Here is a 16,588-nt window from a genome sequence, read left to right as displayed (position 1 = left end):
TGGCATTTGCAGGGAAAGGAATATAAATGAGTGTGGAAGACAGCTACTGCGCGCCCACGATTCCTCTTTGTTTCTTGTTTGTTTATCATTCAGTGTTAATCCACTGTGTATTTTATATTCTTACTGTAAGTTTAAAAGTTCAAATGGTTCAAATGGCTCTGAGCACTATGGCGGACAACTGCTGAGGTCATTAGTCCCCTAGAACTTAGAACTAGGTAAACCTAACTAACCTAAGGACATCACAAACATCCATGCCCGAGGCAGGATTCAACCTGCGACCGTAGCGGTCTTGCGGTTCCAGACTGCAGCGCCTTTAACCGCACGGCCACTTCGGCCGGCAGTTTAAAAGTAATAAAATTGTTCATCACCTATCTTTATCGGCCTTGTGCAACCAGAGCAATTACTTCTGATGCAAGTACATTTTACATGCACAAATGAAAAATACGTATATAATTATTTTTGTTATTTTGCAATCTATAGAACGTTTTTCATCATGACCAAACTCAAGAGTTTCCTGTTATTTTTAATAAATGCGAAAGTTGTTAATGAATAACAGAAACATATTTTATATAAGTTCGACGAAATATCGAAGCGATATAACATACGTTTTTTGTTTACAATTCGTTTTTTTTCATATTACCTTTCCTGCTAAGGAAATTGCGTTTTCTAGATCTATAAGATGAATCTGTACTGTTTTATTTATTTTCACAACAACATCTCTCTGTTTCACGTCACAGATCAACCATTTTCCAACAAAACCTGAATTAAGCCACTGACAATTTCAATTTTGCTGTAGATTTTTATTTTTACGCAGCAGACAGGAGGTTAAGTAAGTAGCACAAAAGCGTTCAGTAGGTTAAGCCAAAACAGAACCGCAATCCTACGAATGGCGTCATTATGAGTCGCCGCGAATTCGAAAGTGCGTCGCATCCCCAGTATGGTGAAAGTTACGGTGATTCTCGTGTACGACTGTGATGGTATTATCCAATAGCATTACGTTCCTCCGCGGAAGACCGTCGATGCACAGTATTACTGTTCGTTTTTGGAGCATCACCTGCGACCAGCTTTGCGAAAGAAGCGGGGACACTTCCTGCGCAAGCCACCCATCATTTTGCACGACAATGCGCGGGACATACAGCGCAAGCTGTGGCTGCTCTGTTCGGTCGATGGGACTGGGAAGTACTGAACCATCCACCACATTCTCCGAACTTAAGTCCTTGTGACTTTGATTTGATTCCGAAGATGAAGGAACTACTTCGTGGCATTCTCTTAAGAACTGTTCCAGAGATTCGACAGGTAGTAGATCGCTCCATTCGCACCATCAACAGAACAGGCTCTGCTAACGGTATACTTCGCCTTCCACATCGCTAGCAACAGGTTCTACACAACGCTGGTGACTACTTTGAAGAACAGTAACAGGTGCAAACATCTAACTGTTTTGTATTGGTTGTGAATAAATAGTTGCCACTATTCAAGTTCTAACCCTCGTATATCCACAGTAACAGGTGCAAACATCTAACTGTTTTGTATTGGTTGTGAATAAATAGTTGCCACTATTCAAGTTCTAACCCTCGTATATCCACACTCAATTTCTAGACGGCTTTCCGCTTCCGATTTTTAGGGCACTCTAATAAGACACTGGTCGCAGACGTAAAAGAAATTATCGTTATGAGGTAACGTCCGATAGGTATGCAACACACCTAACGCACAGATAACGCAGGTACGACCTTAAGTGACCAAACCGATCGTGAGAACTACCGTACTTTACGCTTACTTGTGGTATCCTACGGCAGTTTTACAACTCTAGCTTGCATGAATGTGTGTGTGCTGTCTACTTTAGAAAAAGGTCTTTTGGCAGAAACATGTACGGTGGTCCTATTGTTATTTCTCTCTCTGACTCAAGATCTCTTCTGTATCGTGAGTAGCAGTCTTTGCATAATACAGTCGTTATTCCACAGTAGCTTCTTCATTGATAGGTATCCACGCGAGTAGTGAATGCATCAAACTTGCTTGCCATAGTGTAATTTTCACTTATATAGCATTTCGATTGTATTTAGACGTTTCAAATAGTTACTACTTTCGTCCTTAACTTCTTCCCGGTATTATAGGTGGCGCTAATCAGAATACGGAAGGAAATGAACGAACCTGAAATGCCTTTGGAGGTTTCTGACTGGGATTATTCAGATGCTCCTGGCGAGAATGCACAACCGGATGAGTATGTGAATAAATTCCCAATTCCGTTTTACAAAGAGTGCCCTACTGCATTGGCCCCTTGCTTACCTTACATTTATCGCGAGTATCTCGCCTAGCGCTATGTCCGAAGCAACTGGAAAAAGCGCAGCTAACCCTTGTATATACGAAGGGTAACAGAACGACCCGCAAAATTAGTGACCAGTATCCTTAACGTTGCTTTGCTGCGGAATCCTTCAACGTATTCTCAGTTCGAATACAACAAATTTCCTTCACAGAGAAAAGCTCCTGTCCAAATATTAGCACGGTTTTAGAAAGCATCACTGGTGCGTCTCTCATCTTGCCCTCTCATTACATGATATCCTCCGAACTATGGATGAAGCGCAACAGCGAGATTTGATATACTTAGATTTCCGTATAGCATTTGACAAACTGCCACACTGCCGACTGTTAACGAAGCAACGAGCATAGCGAATATGTTCCCAGATATGTGAGTGGCTTGAAGTCTTGTTAAGTAACAGAACCGAGTGTGTTGCCCTCGACGGAGAGTGTTCATCAGGGACAAGGGTATCGTGAGGAGTGCCTCAGAGCAGTGTGATAGGACCGCTGTTGTTCTCTGTACACGTAAATGGTGTGGCGGACGGGCTGAGCAGCAGTCTGGTGGTGGTGCTGTGGACTACGGAAAGGTGTCGTCGCTGAGTTACTGCACGGGGCGACAGGATGACTCAGACGAAATTTCTAGCTGTGTCAATAAATTGCAGCTAACTCTAAATGTAGCAAAATGTGAGTTAATTCAGACGAACAGGAGAAACAAACCCACAATGTTCGAATAGAGCGTTATTAGTGTCCTGCCTGGCACAGTCACGTCGTTTAGATATCTAGGCGTGACGTTTCAAAGTGACATGAAGTCGGATGAGCACGCAAGGACTGTAGTACGGAAGGCGAATGGTCGACTTTTGTGTATTGGGTGACTTTTAGGAAAGTGTGGTTCATTTGTAAAGGAGACGGTATAAAAGGCACTACCTATTCTGGAGTACTGATCTGGAGTACTGTTCCAGTGTTTGGAATCTGCACCAGTTCGGGTTAAAGGGAGACAACGATGCAATTGAGAGGGGAGCTGCTAGATTTGTTACCAATAGATTCGAACAACACGCAAGTGTTATGGAGGTGTTTCGGAAAGCCAATTGAGAATCCGTGGAGGAAAGATGAGGTAAATTTCGAGGAGCATACTGAGACAACTTAAAGAAGAAGCCTTTGAGACTGACTGCAGGACGGTTTTACTGTCGCACTGTACATTTCGCGTAAGGACGACGCAGATGAGATTAGAGATATTAGAGCTCGAACGAAGCCATATAGACAGGTGTTTTTTCCTCGATCTATTTGCCAGGTATTGGCTAGTAACGGCAGAGGGTAGTCTTCGCCACGCGCCACACGAAGTATGTATGTAAATGTTGAGGTAGATATAGAATATTTTCATACTTCTGAGGAGGATTCCTCTGACAGTGACATCATAGATCCGTAAAGAAGTGTAATGTGGCACCGATTTCAAGTGACTCCAACAATAGCGATGGGAGTGATTCTGTTCTCGTGAATTGTTCGTTTTATATCGATGTTAATATTACTTCCAAACATAGCCACGCGGCAACCCGTAACAGTTGGCAGCTGTTGTAGCGTGAATCGCTTCTGCTCACAGCCGAATCAGCTGCGCTACAGAAGTCGGAATAAAGTGCCGGAGCTGTGTCTCAGTACGGAGCACCTGCGACATTAACCCACGTCGAGCCATTCATAACCGCGCAACTGACAGCGAAAGAACGATCCCCGGACTAGGCGAGAGTGTCCGCAGGCGCGCAGAGCTAATCACGTAGAGAGCTTCGGTCGCCTGCCCCTCGTCTGGCAAATTGTGGTGGCGGTGACAGGCGGGTGGGTGGCGTCGGCCGGCGCCCCGGCTGCCGGTATATAAGGGGAGCCGGCGGCGGCACAGTGCACAGTGGTTCGGCCCTGGTCGCGCCCTCCCAGCCATGAGCGCCGCCGGCCGCGTGTTCGCAGTCGCTCTGCTGCTGCTGCTGGTAGCCGCCAGCCGCGCCTCCGCCAGGTAGGAGGGAGGGGCGTCTCTGGTTCCTGAACACTGGACACTCCTGGCGGACGAATCCCTCTCGACAGTCCCAGACTTTTCAGCCAGGCGGACCCGTAGCGTCACAAGCCTCACAGAGCTACACAAGCCAGAATCACGACTCGTGGAATGTACGGGGGACGTTCTGTAAGCAATGCAACACTTTTTTTCCTGCAAACAGGTTGGATTTATTCAGGCTTCCAATACACCATGTTATTCTCGACTCTTCTGGCTACAAAATCGTATTTCTCTACATATTCTCCGTTCAACGGTACTGCGTTACAAAGGCCTGTGTTAGAACGGATGGTAAAGTATCGATAAAAATATGTATCAATATGTCTCAGAGAATCGATATGTTTCCGACGCGTATAGCGATCTATCGATATCAGAAAGGCAACATTGAGTGACAATATTTTTATTTTGTATTACATTTTTTCACGATTTACGCCACATATTTGAAGTTGTTCTTTTGAAATCGTAGTAGAACATAATTTTACTTTCACTGTGTGAAGTAGTCTTGCTAATTCTTGAGCTCTTATAACGTTCAGTCTCTTTCTTTGACTGTGTGAAGCAAGTATATGTGCCCAAAAGAAGTCCGATTGAACTGGGTGGGGGGGGGGGGGGGGGAGGTGTGAATGTAATAATAAGATTTCCGATGTGGAGAAATAGCACACCAACATCAACTTTCAACTCAACTAGTGCGCTATCTCTTGCCGTCGGCATTCTTCAGGAACAGTTGCTGGAAATTATGAACAAAAATCTAAATGGCAAGATTGGTCTTTGCGATGGGCGGAGAAGTGTAAGGGGAATGCTGACGTAATCGGTGCCTCTTTCAGCAATTTTAGTCTTGCAAGTTTCGGAAGAAAGCTTCTGTGAAATTTGGAGAGTAGCAGATCAGGTATTGCCGGAATTAAAGCTGTGAGAACGGGTCGTAAGTCGTGCTTGTGTAGCTCAGCCGGTAGAGCACATGCCGGCGAAAAGCAAAGGTCCGGAATTGGAGCTTCGGTCCAGCACACAGTCTGAACCTGCCGGAAAGTTTCTTACCTCTTCTACTGCAGTCTCTTTGGTTTCCGTATTTTTGGGGAAGGTAGTATATACCAAAAGAAGACAAACTTGTCTAGTAAACATTGGCTCTAAAATGCGTACCTTACGAGCTACGAGCACTTGTGAAGAGTTGTCTTCACAGTAGCGAAGATGAACGATTGCTCGTAGGTCGTAAGGTATGTATATTAGAGCCATAGATTACTGCACCTTTTTGCTTCTAGTATCATGTTCAATCAACTGCATACTTTTACGCCTTTAACTATGATACGACCTGTATATACAGGGCGTCGCTCCTAAGATTAGTCAGGAGCGTTTTCTCTGGTGTTTTGACAAATATTTGCAATTTCATTTTCAAACTGTGTGGATGGAGACGGCCCAAACAAATACAGCTCTTGACACCTTTCACGTGACGTCCAGTGTCGGCGGAAAGCGCCTGTTTGTTTTCTCCGTTACAAATGAAATGATTTCTTAAGCAGCATTTTAACCGCTCATTCGATAGAGCGGTTCTCAATTAGCCTCACCCAATATTCATTTTGTCGATATGTATTAAGAGCGACAGTATAACCGGAAGAGTAACTGGTACTCCAGCAGCGACTGAGCAGCGCGCCCGCGTGGCGGTAGCAGGCAGCGACGCACAGGGCGAAGGTGTCGCTGTTGTACTGGTTTGTTTCTCGTGTCTTACTGTCCATATCGATAAAATAAATGCCGTACTAGGATGTTCTGTGACCACTCTATCCAATGGGCCCACAAAAATACGCTTTAAAAATCATTTATTTGTAACGGAAAACCAACGGACGGGAGAGCGCTAAAACACAGTTTCCATGGCATTTTTTTCTGTCTCTCATTTTCTTTGTTCCCAAATACCTTTCACATATTCACTGCATTTGTTCTTCCTCTCTTGTGTCCACTTCTTTCCTGTTTTTTTTTTCTCTTTGAAAGTTTACTGAAATTTCTGTTTTCTGATTTTTTTCTCTGTATTTTTTCCTGTTGTCATATCTTCTGTGAAGATTTCAATTCCCTTCAGGCAGTTGATTTCTGCGATATTACTTGTCACTATATTAAAAATCTTCTTGGTCAGTCTATTTTCGTTCATCCTATGTATGTGTCTGAAGAAATATGCCGTTTTTTTCCTGATGATATTACATAAATGACCTTGTGGATAACATCGGAAGTTCACTGAGGCTTTTTGCAGATGATGCTGTGGTGTATCGAGAGGTTGTAACAATGGAAAATTGTACTGAAATGCAGGAGGATCTGCAGCGAATTGACGCATGGCGCAGGGAATGGCAATTGAATCTCAATGTAGACAAGTGTAATGTGCTGCGAATACATAGAAAGATAGATCCCTTATCATTTAGCTATGAAATAGCAGGTCAGCAACTGGAAGCAGTTAATTCCATAAATTATCTGGGAGTACGCATTAGGAGTGATTTAAAATGGAATGATCATATAAAGTTGATCGTCGGTAAAGCAGATGCCAGACTGAGATTTATTGGAAGAATCCTAAGAAAATACAATCCGAAAACAAAGGAAGTAGGTTACAGTGCGCTTGTTCGCCCACTGCTTGAATACTGCTCAGCAGTGTGGGATACGTACCAGATAGGGTTGATAGAACAGATAGAGAAGGTCCAACGGAGAGCAGCGCGCTTCGTTACAGGATCATTTAGTAATCGCGAAAGCGTTACGGAGATGATAGATAAACTCCAGTGGAAGACTCTGCAGCAGAGACGCTCAGTAGCTCGGTACGGGCTTTTGGTGAAGTTTCGAGGACATACCTTCACTGAGGAGTCAAGCAGTATATTGCTCCTTCCTACGTATATCTCGCGAAGAGACCATGAGAATAAAATCAGAGAGATTAGAGCCCACACAGAAGCATACCGACAATCCTTCTTTCCACGAACAATACGAGACTGGAATAGAAGGGAGAACCGATAGAGGTACTCGGGGTACCCTCCGCCACACACCGTCAGGTGGCTTGCGGAGTATGGATGTAGATGTAGATGTAGATGATTGTAACCGTCTCTGTCTGTTCGTAGAGTTTTTTCGACGGTTTCTTTATCCGGGTCACATCTTTCTGAACCCACCCGTGGACCTTTCTAGTATTTTCCTGTCTTGTTTTTCTATTTCCTTGATTTTCGTTCTTCACTTCCAAAACACGTGGATGCAGCAACGCATACATTCCGAAATAAACACGTATTTATAGGAAGGCGTGCGTGACTCTTGGCTGCGAATATTAGCACTGTCGTTGCATTGGCGATCCGTCAAATGTGTCGGCAGGGTATTATGATGTCTTACTCACAGTACTCTACCACCCGTTAGGTGATCAGCAGTCACATGTGTGGTTCTGGTCGTTAGTTTTCGTCATGTTTGTGTGCATTATTCTGCTGTACTGTCAACCCTGGGTGCATTATTATGGTGTTTTACCTTCTTTCAGACGCGGATTCACTTACGTGTTAACTGTTACTGCGCTGTCTGTACGTACAAATGGTTTGGTACATTTATTTACATTTTCTCTCTTCCGCCACTTGTTAGCAATGGAAGCCTACTACTCGACAAGTGCAATGGTGGATACGATATTCTGCTATGGTTTAGAAAATGGACTTAGCCTGCCATTCCATGTCCCATACAGTGAAAAATACCCAGAGTGCCCTCTGATAAGCTGTTCGAGACTTTTCCAGCGTCTGAGGGACACAGGTACCATTGCATCTCGGAATACCGGCAGTGGAAGGCCAAGCACAGTCCGCAAAAACCCTGGTACCAGCGTGCGACTATTAGTAACAGAAGAAGGTGAGTGGTTCTTCGTAAACAATTGCTGTATCCATGTCATCTACAGCGCGTTCAGGCCCTTAGGCCACAGGATCATCATGGCAGGCGGCGGTTCTGCCAACGGCTGTTGCAGAAGTGTGCCGCAAAACCACTGTTCCCATCAAAGATTTTATTTACCCATGAGGCAGGTTTCACAAGAGATAATATTGCGAATTTCCATAACCTGCATGAACGGACAGATTGGCCAGGCGGTTCTAGGCGCTACAGTCTAGAACCGCGCGATCGCTACGGTCGAAGGTTCGAATCCTGCCTCGGGCATCGATGTGTGTGATGTCCTTAGGTTAGTTTTAAGTAGTTCTAAGTTCTAGGGGACTGATGTCCTCAGAAGTTAAGTCCCATAGTGCTCAGAGCCAATGGACACATGTAAACCCCAAGCAGCTCAGTAAAGAGGCATCAACACCGATTCTCAATCAACGTAAGGACAGGCGTACTTGGTGATAGATTAATAGGGCGATACGTAGTGCCTCAAAGGTTAACTGGGGCGCATTATCTGGACTTTATCATTAATGTACTGCATATCGTGCTGGAGATTGTGCCATTGCAGCAACGAATACAAATGTGGTTCATGCACGATGGTGTCCCAGCACACTTTTATGACAGTGTGCAAAAATATCTGACACAGACATTTGAGGACCACAAGTTGGCTTGCTCGTTCCCCAGACCTCAATCACCTACACTTTTGGTTATGGGGACACTTGAAGGAAGTGATCTACGCCACGCCAATCAACGATATGCGGACACCACAGGGTCGCATCTTCAATGCGTGCCAGCCGATGTAACAACAACCCGGTATACTTCAAAGGGTGCACCATTCCTTACGCCGGAGCGCAGAGGGGAGCATTGTCATGAATGGACTTTACACTGACCACCTCCCCTAAGCACGTATTTGTCTCAGAAAGTATGCATTTCAGGACTCATGTTTACTGGACTTAGTTTTCATGCTTCGATGATACTACCACCTCTTCAGCGGTCTTCGAAAAAGCAGTGTCTAAATTCGATTGCAAAAGAGAGAGAATCCAAATTCTGGGAAAAAGATTAGTAACCTAAGGTTCTACTTGAAAGTAATATGGAATAACTTATAATGTTTGTTGGCCTAAAACAAACCACGACAAAAGAAAGATCGTGATGAACGAATGGACACCGGAGGGAAGTACGTTTGCTGGAGATGTACAACTGGAAAGGGCCACAGGATACGTCTATGTCGGTCAACTGTCGAATATAAAAGGAGACCCAAAATCAGAAATATTTCAACGTATTATAGTAGTTTGGAAAGCTTGTGGAAGACACTCTTCAGTTTTGAAGTCTAAATTGTTAGCTGAGCTGAAGAAAACAGCTTTTGACCAATGTATACTGCCAGTAATAATTTATGGCCGTGAGACATGAAGATTAAATGAAATTATAGTTAGTGAAGATTATATGGGTAGATCATATAACTAATGAGGAGGTATTGAGTAGGATTGGGTAGAAGTTTGTGGCACAATTTGACTAGAAGAAGGGATCGGTTGGTAGTACAAGTTCTGAGGCATCAAGGGATCACCAATTTAGTATTGGAGGGCATCGTGGAGGGTAAAAATCGTAGAGGGAGACCAAGAGATGAATATACTAAGCAGATTCAGAAGGATGTAGGTTGTAGTAGGTACTGGGAGATGAAGACGCTTGCACAGGATAGAGTAGCATGGAGAGCCGCATCAAACCAGTCTCAGGACTGAAGACCACAACAACAACAACATTTGATCATACAATGTAAGCTTTCACGGCCGGTATTGTCTTCATTTAAAACTTCCGGGCCGATAGGCCGTGGTCGAAGTATAAAACTCTCTCCTGACGTTTCGTCTCCGACTGCGAGAGACATCCTCGGAGGTATAGCGGCGAACTGCCGGATAGATACGACAGAGAACTGAGAAAGACAGTCGGACTGAACTGACGACGGGAAGCTCAAGATCGGCAGAAATGGAAGAACCTGCAGGGATCAAAGGCAATAAACTTAACCAAACGAAGAGTTCTTATGAAATGGAGTCAATGATTTTCAACTGACAATTTAATCACGCCGGTGGCATTGAATAACGCAACTCTTGCAAATGTTTTTCACTTCAACATTGTTAGCTTTTCAGTCCACAGAAAATAAAGTACAACAGCTATGTTAAATTAAATGGCGCTACCTACTTCTTTAATGACAAACTCATTCATTTCATTAATTTACATTGCACTTGTGAATCGCAACATAAGAATGTTGAAAGCAAATAGATCTCTGGCACCAGCTACCGGTTAGAAATCGGTCACTCTGCGCACTGAACAAAGCCCTGCCGCTTGTTGGTTCACCGACGCTGCGAAGAGGAAACTCTGCGCCGCGCCAACGTACACCACACAGCGTGCCCTGACATCTGGCGGCTGTAGCGGAGCGGAGCGGAGCGAATGGCGAACAGCCGGAGTGCGCAAATGTTTAAACGCTGTACTTTCCGCGGGTCATAACTGCGTACTATCTATCAGTCTACCGCACCAAGATGTTCCAAAAAGCCGAGCGCGAAAACACGATTTTTCAGGGAATTATACCTCGGGTTTATGGATCACACAGTTAAGGGATCACCCGTTTTGGATAGCTCTTGGTGTAGCTATAATTTTTACACTCGTCGAAAGAACGGGCATACTGTAGCTATCCTAAAGTTTAGGGTACAAATTTAAATACTTCCTCCAGCCCTTGCAAAGAGAGCAAGCATTAGGTATGGTCTACGGCGGACCATAGGCGGCTTATAAAACCAACATTTGTTAGTGGGAGGTTCCTGGGGATGGACACTTCTGTAATTCCTATTCATGGCAGATCGTCTAAATTTTTATTCTTAAGATGATATTCTCGGGAAACTTCGAAAATTTTTTCCGTATCATTATCTGTTACCAACTTCTAGAGGTTAATATTGCCGTTCTTATGCAGAAAACCATCCAAATCAAGTTTTAACCGTCCTTGGTATCGCCTGTCGGAACGGTCACTTCTATCATTTTTATTCGTGGAAAATATTCAAAATTTGTACCATATCTTTTTAAGCTGATGTTCTCAGGGAACTTTGAAACTCTTTTCGATATCATAAGCGCTACCGAGATCCGCAGGTTCGAAGTTATAGTACTAATGCAAATAAAATAAGCGTGTAATATTCCGGTCTGAGGCGTAAATGTAGTTTCGTGACGTATTGAGGATATGACAAGCCTTGCAGGGCCATCGCTAGAGTTCTGAGGTCACCAAACTATTTTTTAAGTCAGCATTTTCTCACCAATAAAACTTTATGACGCGCTGTCTCTGTACAACGAGTGCTTCACCCTTATAGAAATATGCCCAAAGAAACGCTGCAGTAACAAAAAGTGGACTAAAATGTTCTTTACATGCCTGAAAAGAGCTGAAAATGACTCCCAAAAATTATGTAAAACTGGAAAGACTACAAATTCAGTAAAACTTTTCTAGTAACATTTTTAGTCTTTTAAGATATAAATCACAAGTCGTGCGTATTATATGACCCAAAAATTAAAAAAAATAAAAACCCGAAACAAAAAGAACATACGTAAGTCAAATAAGGGAAAATCACCCAACAGCTAAAAAAGTAATGCATTTAAAACAGGAGAGAAATAATAAACCAAATAATAGTCATATACTAATCAGAAGTGAAACAAACGATTTTGTGTTAACCTTACATTTTCGTACTTCTTTGTTGTTTATACATACCAACGTATACAAATAAACTGTCGAAACATTATTTCCTATAGAATTATAAGCAGCACACTAGGGTGCTGCAGGAATAAGAAGGTAACTAACGGAAAAATGTCCATGTCGGAGCATAAACAAGGCAAATATGTTCCCCTTTAAAAGACTCTGACAGAAAAGTGGGCAACCAACTGCCTCAGTCCCTATTTCCGGACCAAAAATTTTGGCTTACTATCACACTCTTGCTTTTTGTGTTAAAAGAGAGTAGTAGAAAGACAGTGTCGTGGAAGAGAGACAAGATAATGCCAGAAGAAGAAAAAGACGGAGGAGAGGTCGATTATGGGAGAGAGAAAGTGGCAGTGAAAGAGAAAGAGAGACGAAGGCAATACTAGTGGAATCCAAAGAGAGATTTCGATGGTCAGTGACAGACAACGGCAGTAGGAGAGAAAGAGATACAAGCAGTGGAAGTAAAGTAGAGAGAAGGCGATGTAAATGAAAAACACATATGAGTGAAAACAGTAGATAGGTTTGGGGATCTGGATCGTCCAATACTGCCGAACTTTTAACACGTAGCAAGAGAGGAGTGTGCATTAAAACCGGAATTTTAATCAAGTGGGTATAGGGGTAAAAGTAGGTTCTATCCTCCAGAATTTGTGAGCTGCTGTGGTTTGGTGGAGACGGAGGCTGTGGGAAAGAAAGGCAAAGCGAGACAGTGTAAGCGAGAGAGGACAAAAATGGCAGTGGGATACATTTTAAACCAATGAGAGAAAAAGGAGATAGATTTTTGGGTGGAATGAGTGTTGTGACAGTTCTTTCCGCACTATTCTGCCAGAGACTTTTAAAGAGGAACGTATTCGCCTCATTTGTGCTCCAACGGATGATTTTTTCCACTAGTTAAAATTATGGGGCAATTTTGTGCACAGTATCGATTGTTCGGGTTGATAGCCTGCAATTTTTTTTTTCTCCTTAAAATTTTACGTCCAGTTGGTGATGTTTCTTTGTTGGACCACTGTTCAGTCCCTCACATCGGTTTTCTGGGAAACTGCATTCCTGGAGAGCGAAACCAGCTAGCAGTTCGCATGCTATTAGACATGAATATGAAACAAATCTTGTTCGAAAAATTATTAATGAAAGGGATTTTGCCGCCTGCTTTCTGAGGAACAGACTATTCCTTGTGTTTTAATGTTCCTGCTGATACACATCGTTCAACCAAATAACGCACTAGAGTCATGGTGGCACAGCCTGTCGAATGTGGTCATAAATTTCCACTCACAACACTGCAGTAAGATCTCTGCCTTCCAGTAGACTGTAACCCTAGGTACTCTGAAGGTCTCTAACATATTGAAACGTCCTGGCAGATCAAAACTGTGCTTGACCGCGACTCAAACATGGAACTTAGGAAAGTCTTGTGAGGACTGAGCGATCAGCGTACGACTCACGGCCCGCCCTCACGGCTTTACTTCCGCCAGTAGCTCTTCTCTTACCTTCCAAACTTCGCACATGGTCTCCCGCTTATCTTGTGGGACTAGGCCTGGAAGAAAGGTTGCTGAAGAGAAATCCCTTAACTACAGCCTAGGCCAATGTTTCCGGAATTAGTCTGTCTCTCTGTGGCTCAATGGATATGTCACTTGGCAGAGCAGTTCCCCACGAAAGGCGAAATCCGAGCTTGGAGTGCCACTCTGGCACGCAGTTTTACTCTGTCAGGAAGGTTCAAGTCAGCGCAAACTCTGCTGCAGAGCGATCGAGCGAGGAAGCGTAGTGATTCGCATACTGGACTCGCATTCGGGAGGACGACGGTTCAAACACGCGTCGGGCCATCCTGATTTAGGTTTTCCGTGATTTCCCTAAATTTCTTAAGGTAAATGCCGGGATGGTTCCTTTGAAAGGGCAGGGCCGCTCTCCTTCTCTGTCCTTCCATAATCCGAGCTTGTGCCCCGTCTCTAATGACCTCGTTGTTGACGGGACGTTAAACACTAATCTCCTCCTCCTCAATCCTCCTCCTCCGACAGCAGAGTGAGAATCTGTTCTCAAAGATATTAGTCATCCGTGTCAGCTGTCTCCACTCGATGTGCTGAGGACTTAATCATTCCGAGTGTAACCACATCCATGCGTCATACCTTATGGAGAATTTTCGCCTGTGGGTAGAACAGAGATATTGTACTTTATGTTACGATAAAGAAGTCATAGAGTTCCAGAATTTGTGAAATCTGACTACTCTTTGTAATTTGAAGTGAATTACTTCCGGTCTTGTAACAGTGATTTTGAATGGACTGGAAGCTTCCAGACCATGGTCTTCCCACTGGTAGTACTCTTGACATGCAGCTGCGATAGCAATACAGTAACGTAATTGTTTTTAATGCGATTATTTTTTGTTCAGGTAGCTTCAAGGACTTTAAAATAGGCATGAAAAAACCTGACAACTGGCACATAACATTCGATCATTTGCATTATAATTGCTGCATAGTTAGTTAACACAGTGATATATGTATACTATTACTGCATGCATATCATATGTAGTTAACTAGCAGTTGTAGTATAGATGACCAAATTTTAATCTTTGTTCTGGGTATAATAACCACCTATTGACATTAATGGCCACATAAATGTGACTTTTTACTTTCATTTGCGCAACATTGTTAATATAACGTATCATCTAATGCGACTGCGAAAGGAAATGTTAGTGAAAGAGAGTGCAAATGCAATGTTTATACTTGAACACTGACCCCCATAGTCATTATGTTAAAAGTGTGTCGTGATGCATGTGTCTATGCAAGAAAAAGATGCTTTCTGGATTGTGACAGTAATATGCTTTCTTTTATCTTCAGTATTGCGGCGAGCTCTGATTGTGTTGTTCCTAGAACAGAACATTCTGTGGTAAAAGGTTAAATGAGACAAAAACCTACAGTCATTCCTTTTGACTTGTAAATTATCATCTTTCTCTTCGTTTGTTGGCACCAACTATTAATATTCACTGAGCAGACAAACGTCATGGGACAGCGATATGCAGATATACAGACAGATGGCGGTATTATCGTGTACACAATGTATAAAAGGGCAGTGGGTTGGCGGAGTTGTCATTTCTATTCAGATGATTCATGTGAGAAGGTGTCCGACGTGATTATGCCCGCACAATGGCAACTAAAATACTCTGGACGGGGAATGGTAGTTTGTGTGGTTCAAAATGGTTCAAATGGCTCTGAGCACTATGGGACTCAACTTCCGAGGTCATTAGTCCCCTAGAACTTAGAACTAGTTAAACCTAACTAACCTAAGGACATCACAGACATCCATGCCCGAGGCAGGATTCGAACCTGCGACCGTAGCGGTCTTGCGGTTCCAGACTGCAGCACCTTTAACCGCACGGCCACTTCGGCCGGCAGTTTGTGTGAAACGTACGGAACACTCCATTTCTGAAATCGTTAGGAAATTCAATATTCCTTGCTTTGCAGTATCAAGAGTGTGCCAGGAATACGAAATTTTAGGCATTAGCTCTCACCGCAGACAAAGCAGAGGCCGATGGTCCTGAGAGCAGCGGCCTTTGCGTAGAGTTGTCAGTGCTACCAAACGAGCAACAGTGCGTGAAATAAGGGCAGAAATCGATATGGGGCGTACGACTATCGTATCCGTTAGGAGAGTGGGGCGAGATCTGGCACTAATGGGCTATGGCAGCAGACGATCGACGCGAGTGCCTTTGCTAACAGCACAACATCGTCTACAGCGCCTCTCCTGGTTTCGTGATCACATCAGTTGTACTCTAGACGACTGAAAAACCGTACCCTAGTCGGATGGGTCCCGATTTCAGTTGGTAAGAGGTGCCCCACGACGCTATGGATCCTAGTTGTCAACAAAGCACTGTGCGAGCCGGTGGTGGCTCCATAATGGTGGGGACTGTGCTTATATGGAATAGACTGGGTATTCCGGTTCAACTGAACCGATCATTGACTGACAATAGCTACGTTCGGCTACTTGGGAACCTATTGCCGCCACTCACGGACTTTGTGTTCCCAATCACGGATGGAATTTTTACGGATGAATATGAACCGTGTCACCAGGCTACAACTGTTCATGATTGGTTTTATGAACATCCCGGACACTGCGAGTGAATGATCTGTCCACCCAGATCGCCTCGCATGAGTTTCATCGAACATTTGTGGGACATAAACGAGAGGTCAGTTTGTGCAGAGCACCCTGCACTGGCAACACTTTCGCAGTTATGGACTGCCATTGTTTCTGCAGAGGACTTCCACTGGCTTGTTGAGTCCATGCCACGTCGAGCTGCTGCACCACGTTGGGCAAAAGGACGTCCGACACGATATTAGGAGGTGGCCCATGACTTTTGTCACCTGTGTGTATAAAACAAGTCGTGATTGCGTCACTTTGGTTAATATTGCAAGACACTTTGTCAAATACAACTGTTTCTAGTTTGTCGACTCTTTGTGTCAGCATACGGCAGGAATTTGGTGTGGCACTGTAGAAAGGTCAGAGTGAGAAACAAGGCACTAACGGCAGAGTCCACCCACGATACGACGGCCCATGCACAGTGACTAGTTTTTATCTGAAGCGCTGGGAGAGTTCATTGGCTTGTTTGGAAGATGAGGCCAATATTATCTGCCAACATTCGGCTAGTCGGTGACTAGCTGAGATGACACAATAGAGGCGCACGTCCTGTAACCTTTCTCAACTGATTTTACAGAAACTATTTCTTAAAAAACTTATAACTTTGTATGTCAGCT

At 43.8% G+C, this 16,588-nt stretch overlaps 1 protein-coding gene across 1 annotated transcript in view; it reads left to right on the top strand.

Moving 5' to 3' along the window:
- The first annotated feature begins 4,192 nt into the window (after positions 1–4,192).
- Positions 4,193–16,588, top strand: part of LOC126419817 (uncharacterized) — a 104,236-nt gene continuing 91,840 nt past the window's right edge. Inside the window, exon 1 of the mRNA XM_050087043.1 lies at positions 4,193–4,282. Within this exon, the coding sequence (XP_049943000.1) occupies positions 4,209–4,282 (74 nt within the window). The 5' untranslated portion in view covers positions 4,193–4,208. The remainder of the gene's footprint in view (positions 4,283–16,588) is intronic.

Source organism: Schistocerca serialis, chromosome 9 (genome assembly GCF_023864345.2).
Source record: "Schistocerca serialis cubense isolate TAMUIC-IGC-003099 chromosome 9, iqSchSeri2.2, whole genome shotgun sequence".
Lineage (NCBI taxonomy): Eukaryota > Metazoa > Arthropoda > Insecta > Orthoptera > Acrididae > Schistocerca > Schistocerca serialis.
This window is presented reverse-complemented; position numbering and strand designations above follow the sequence as displayed.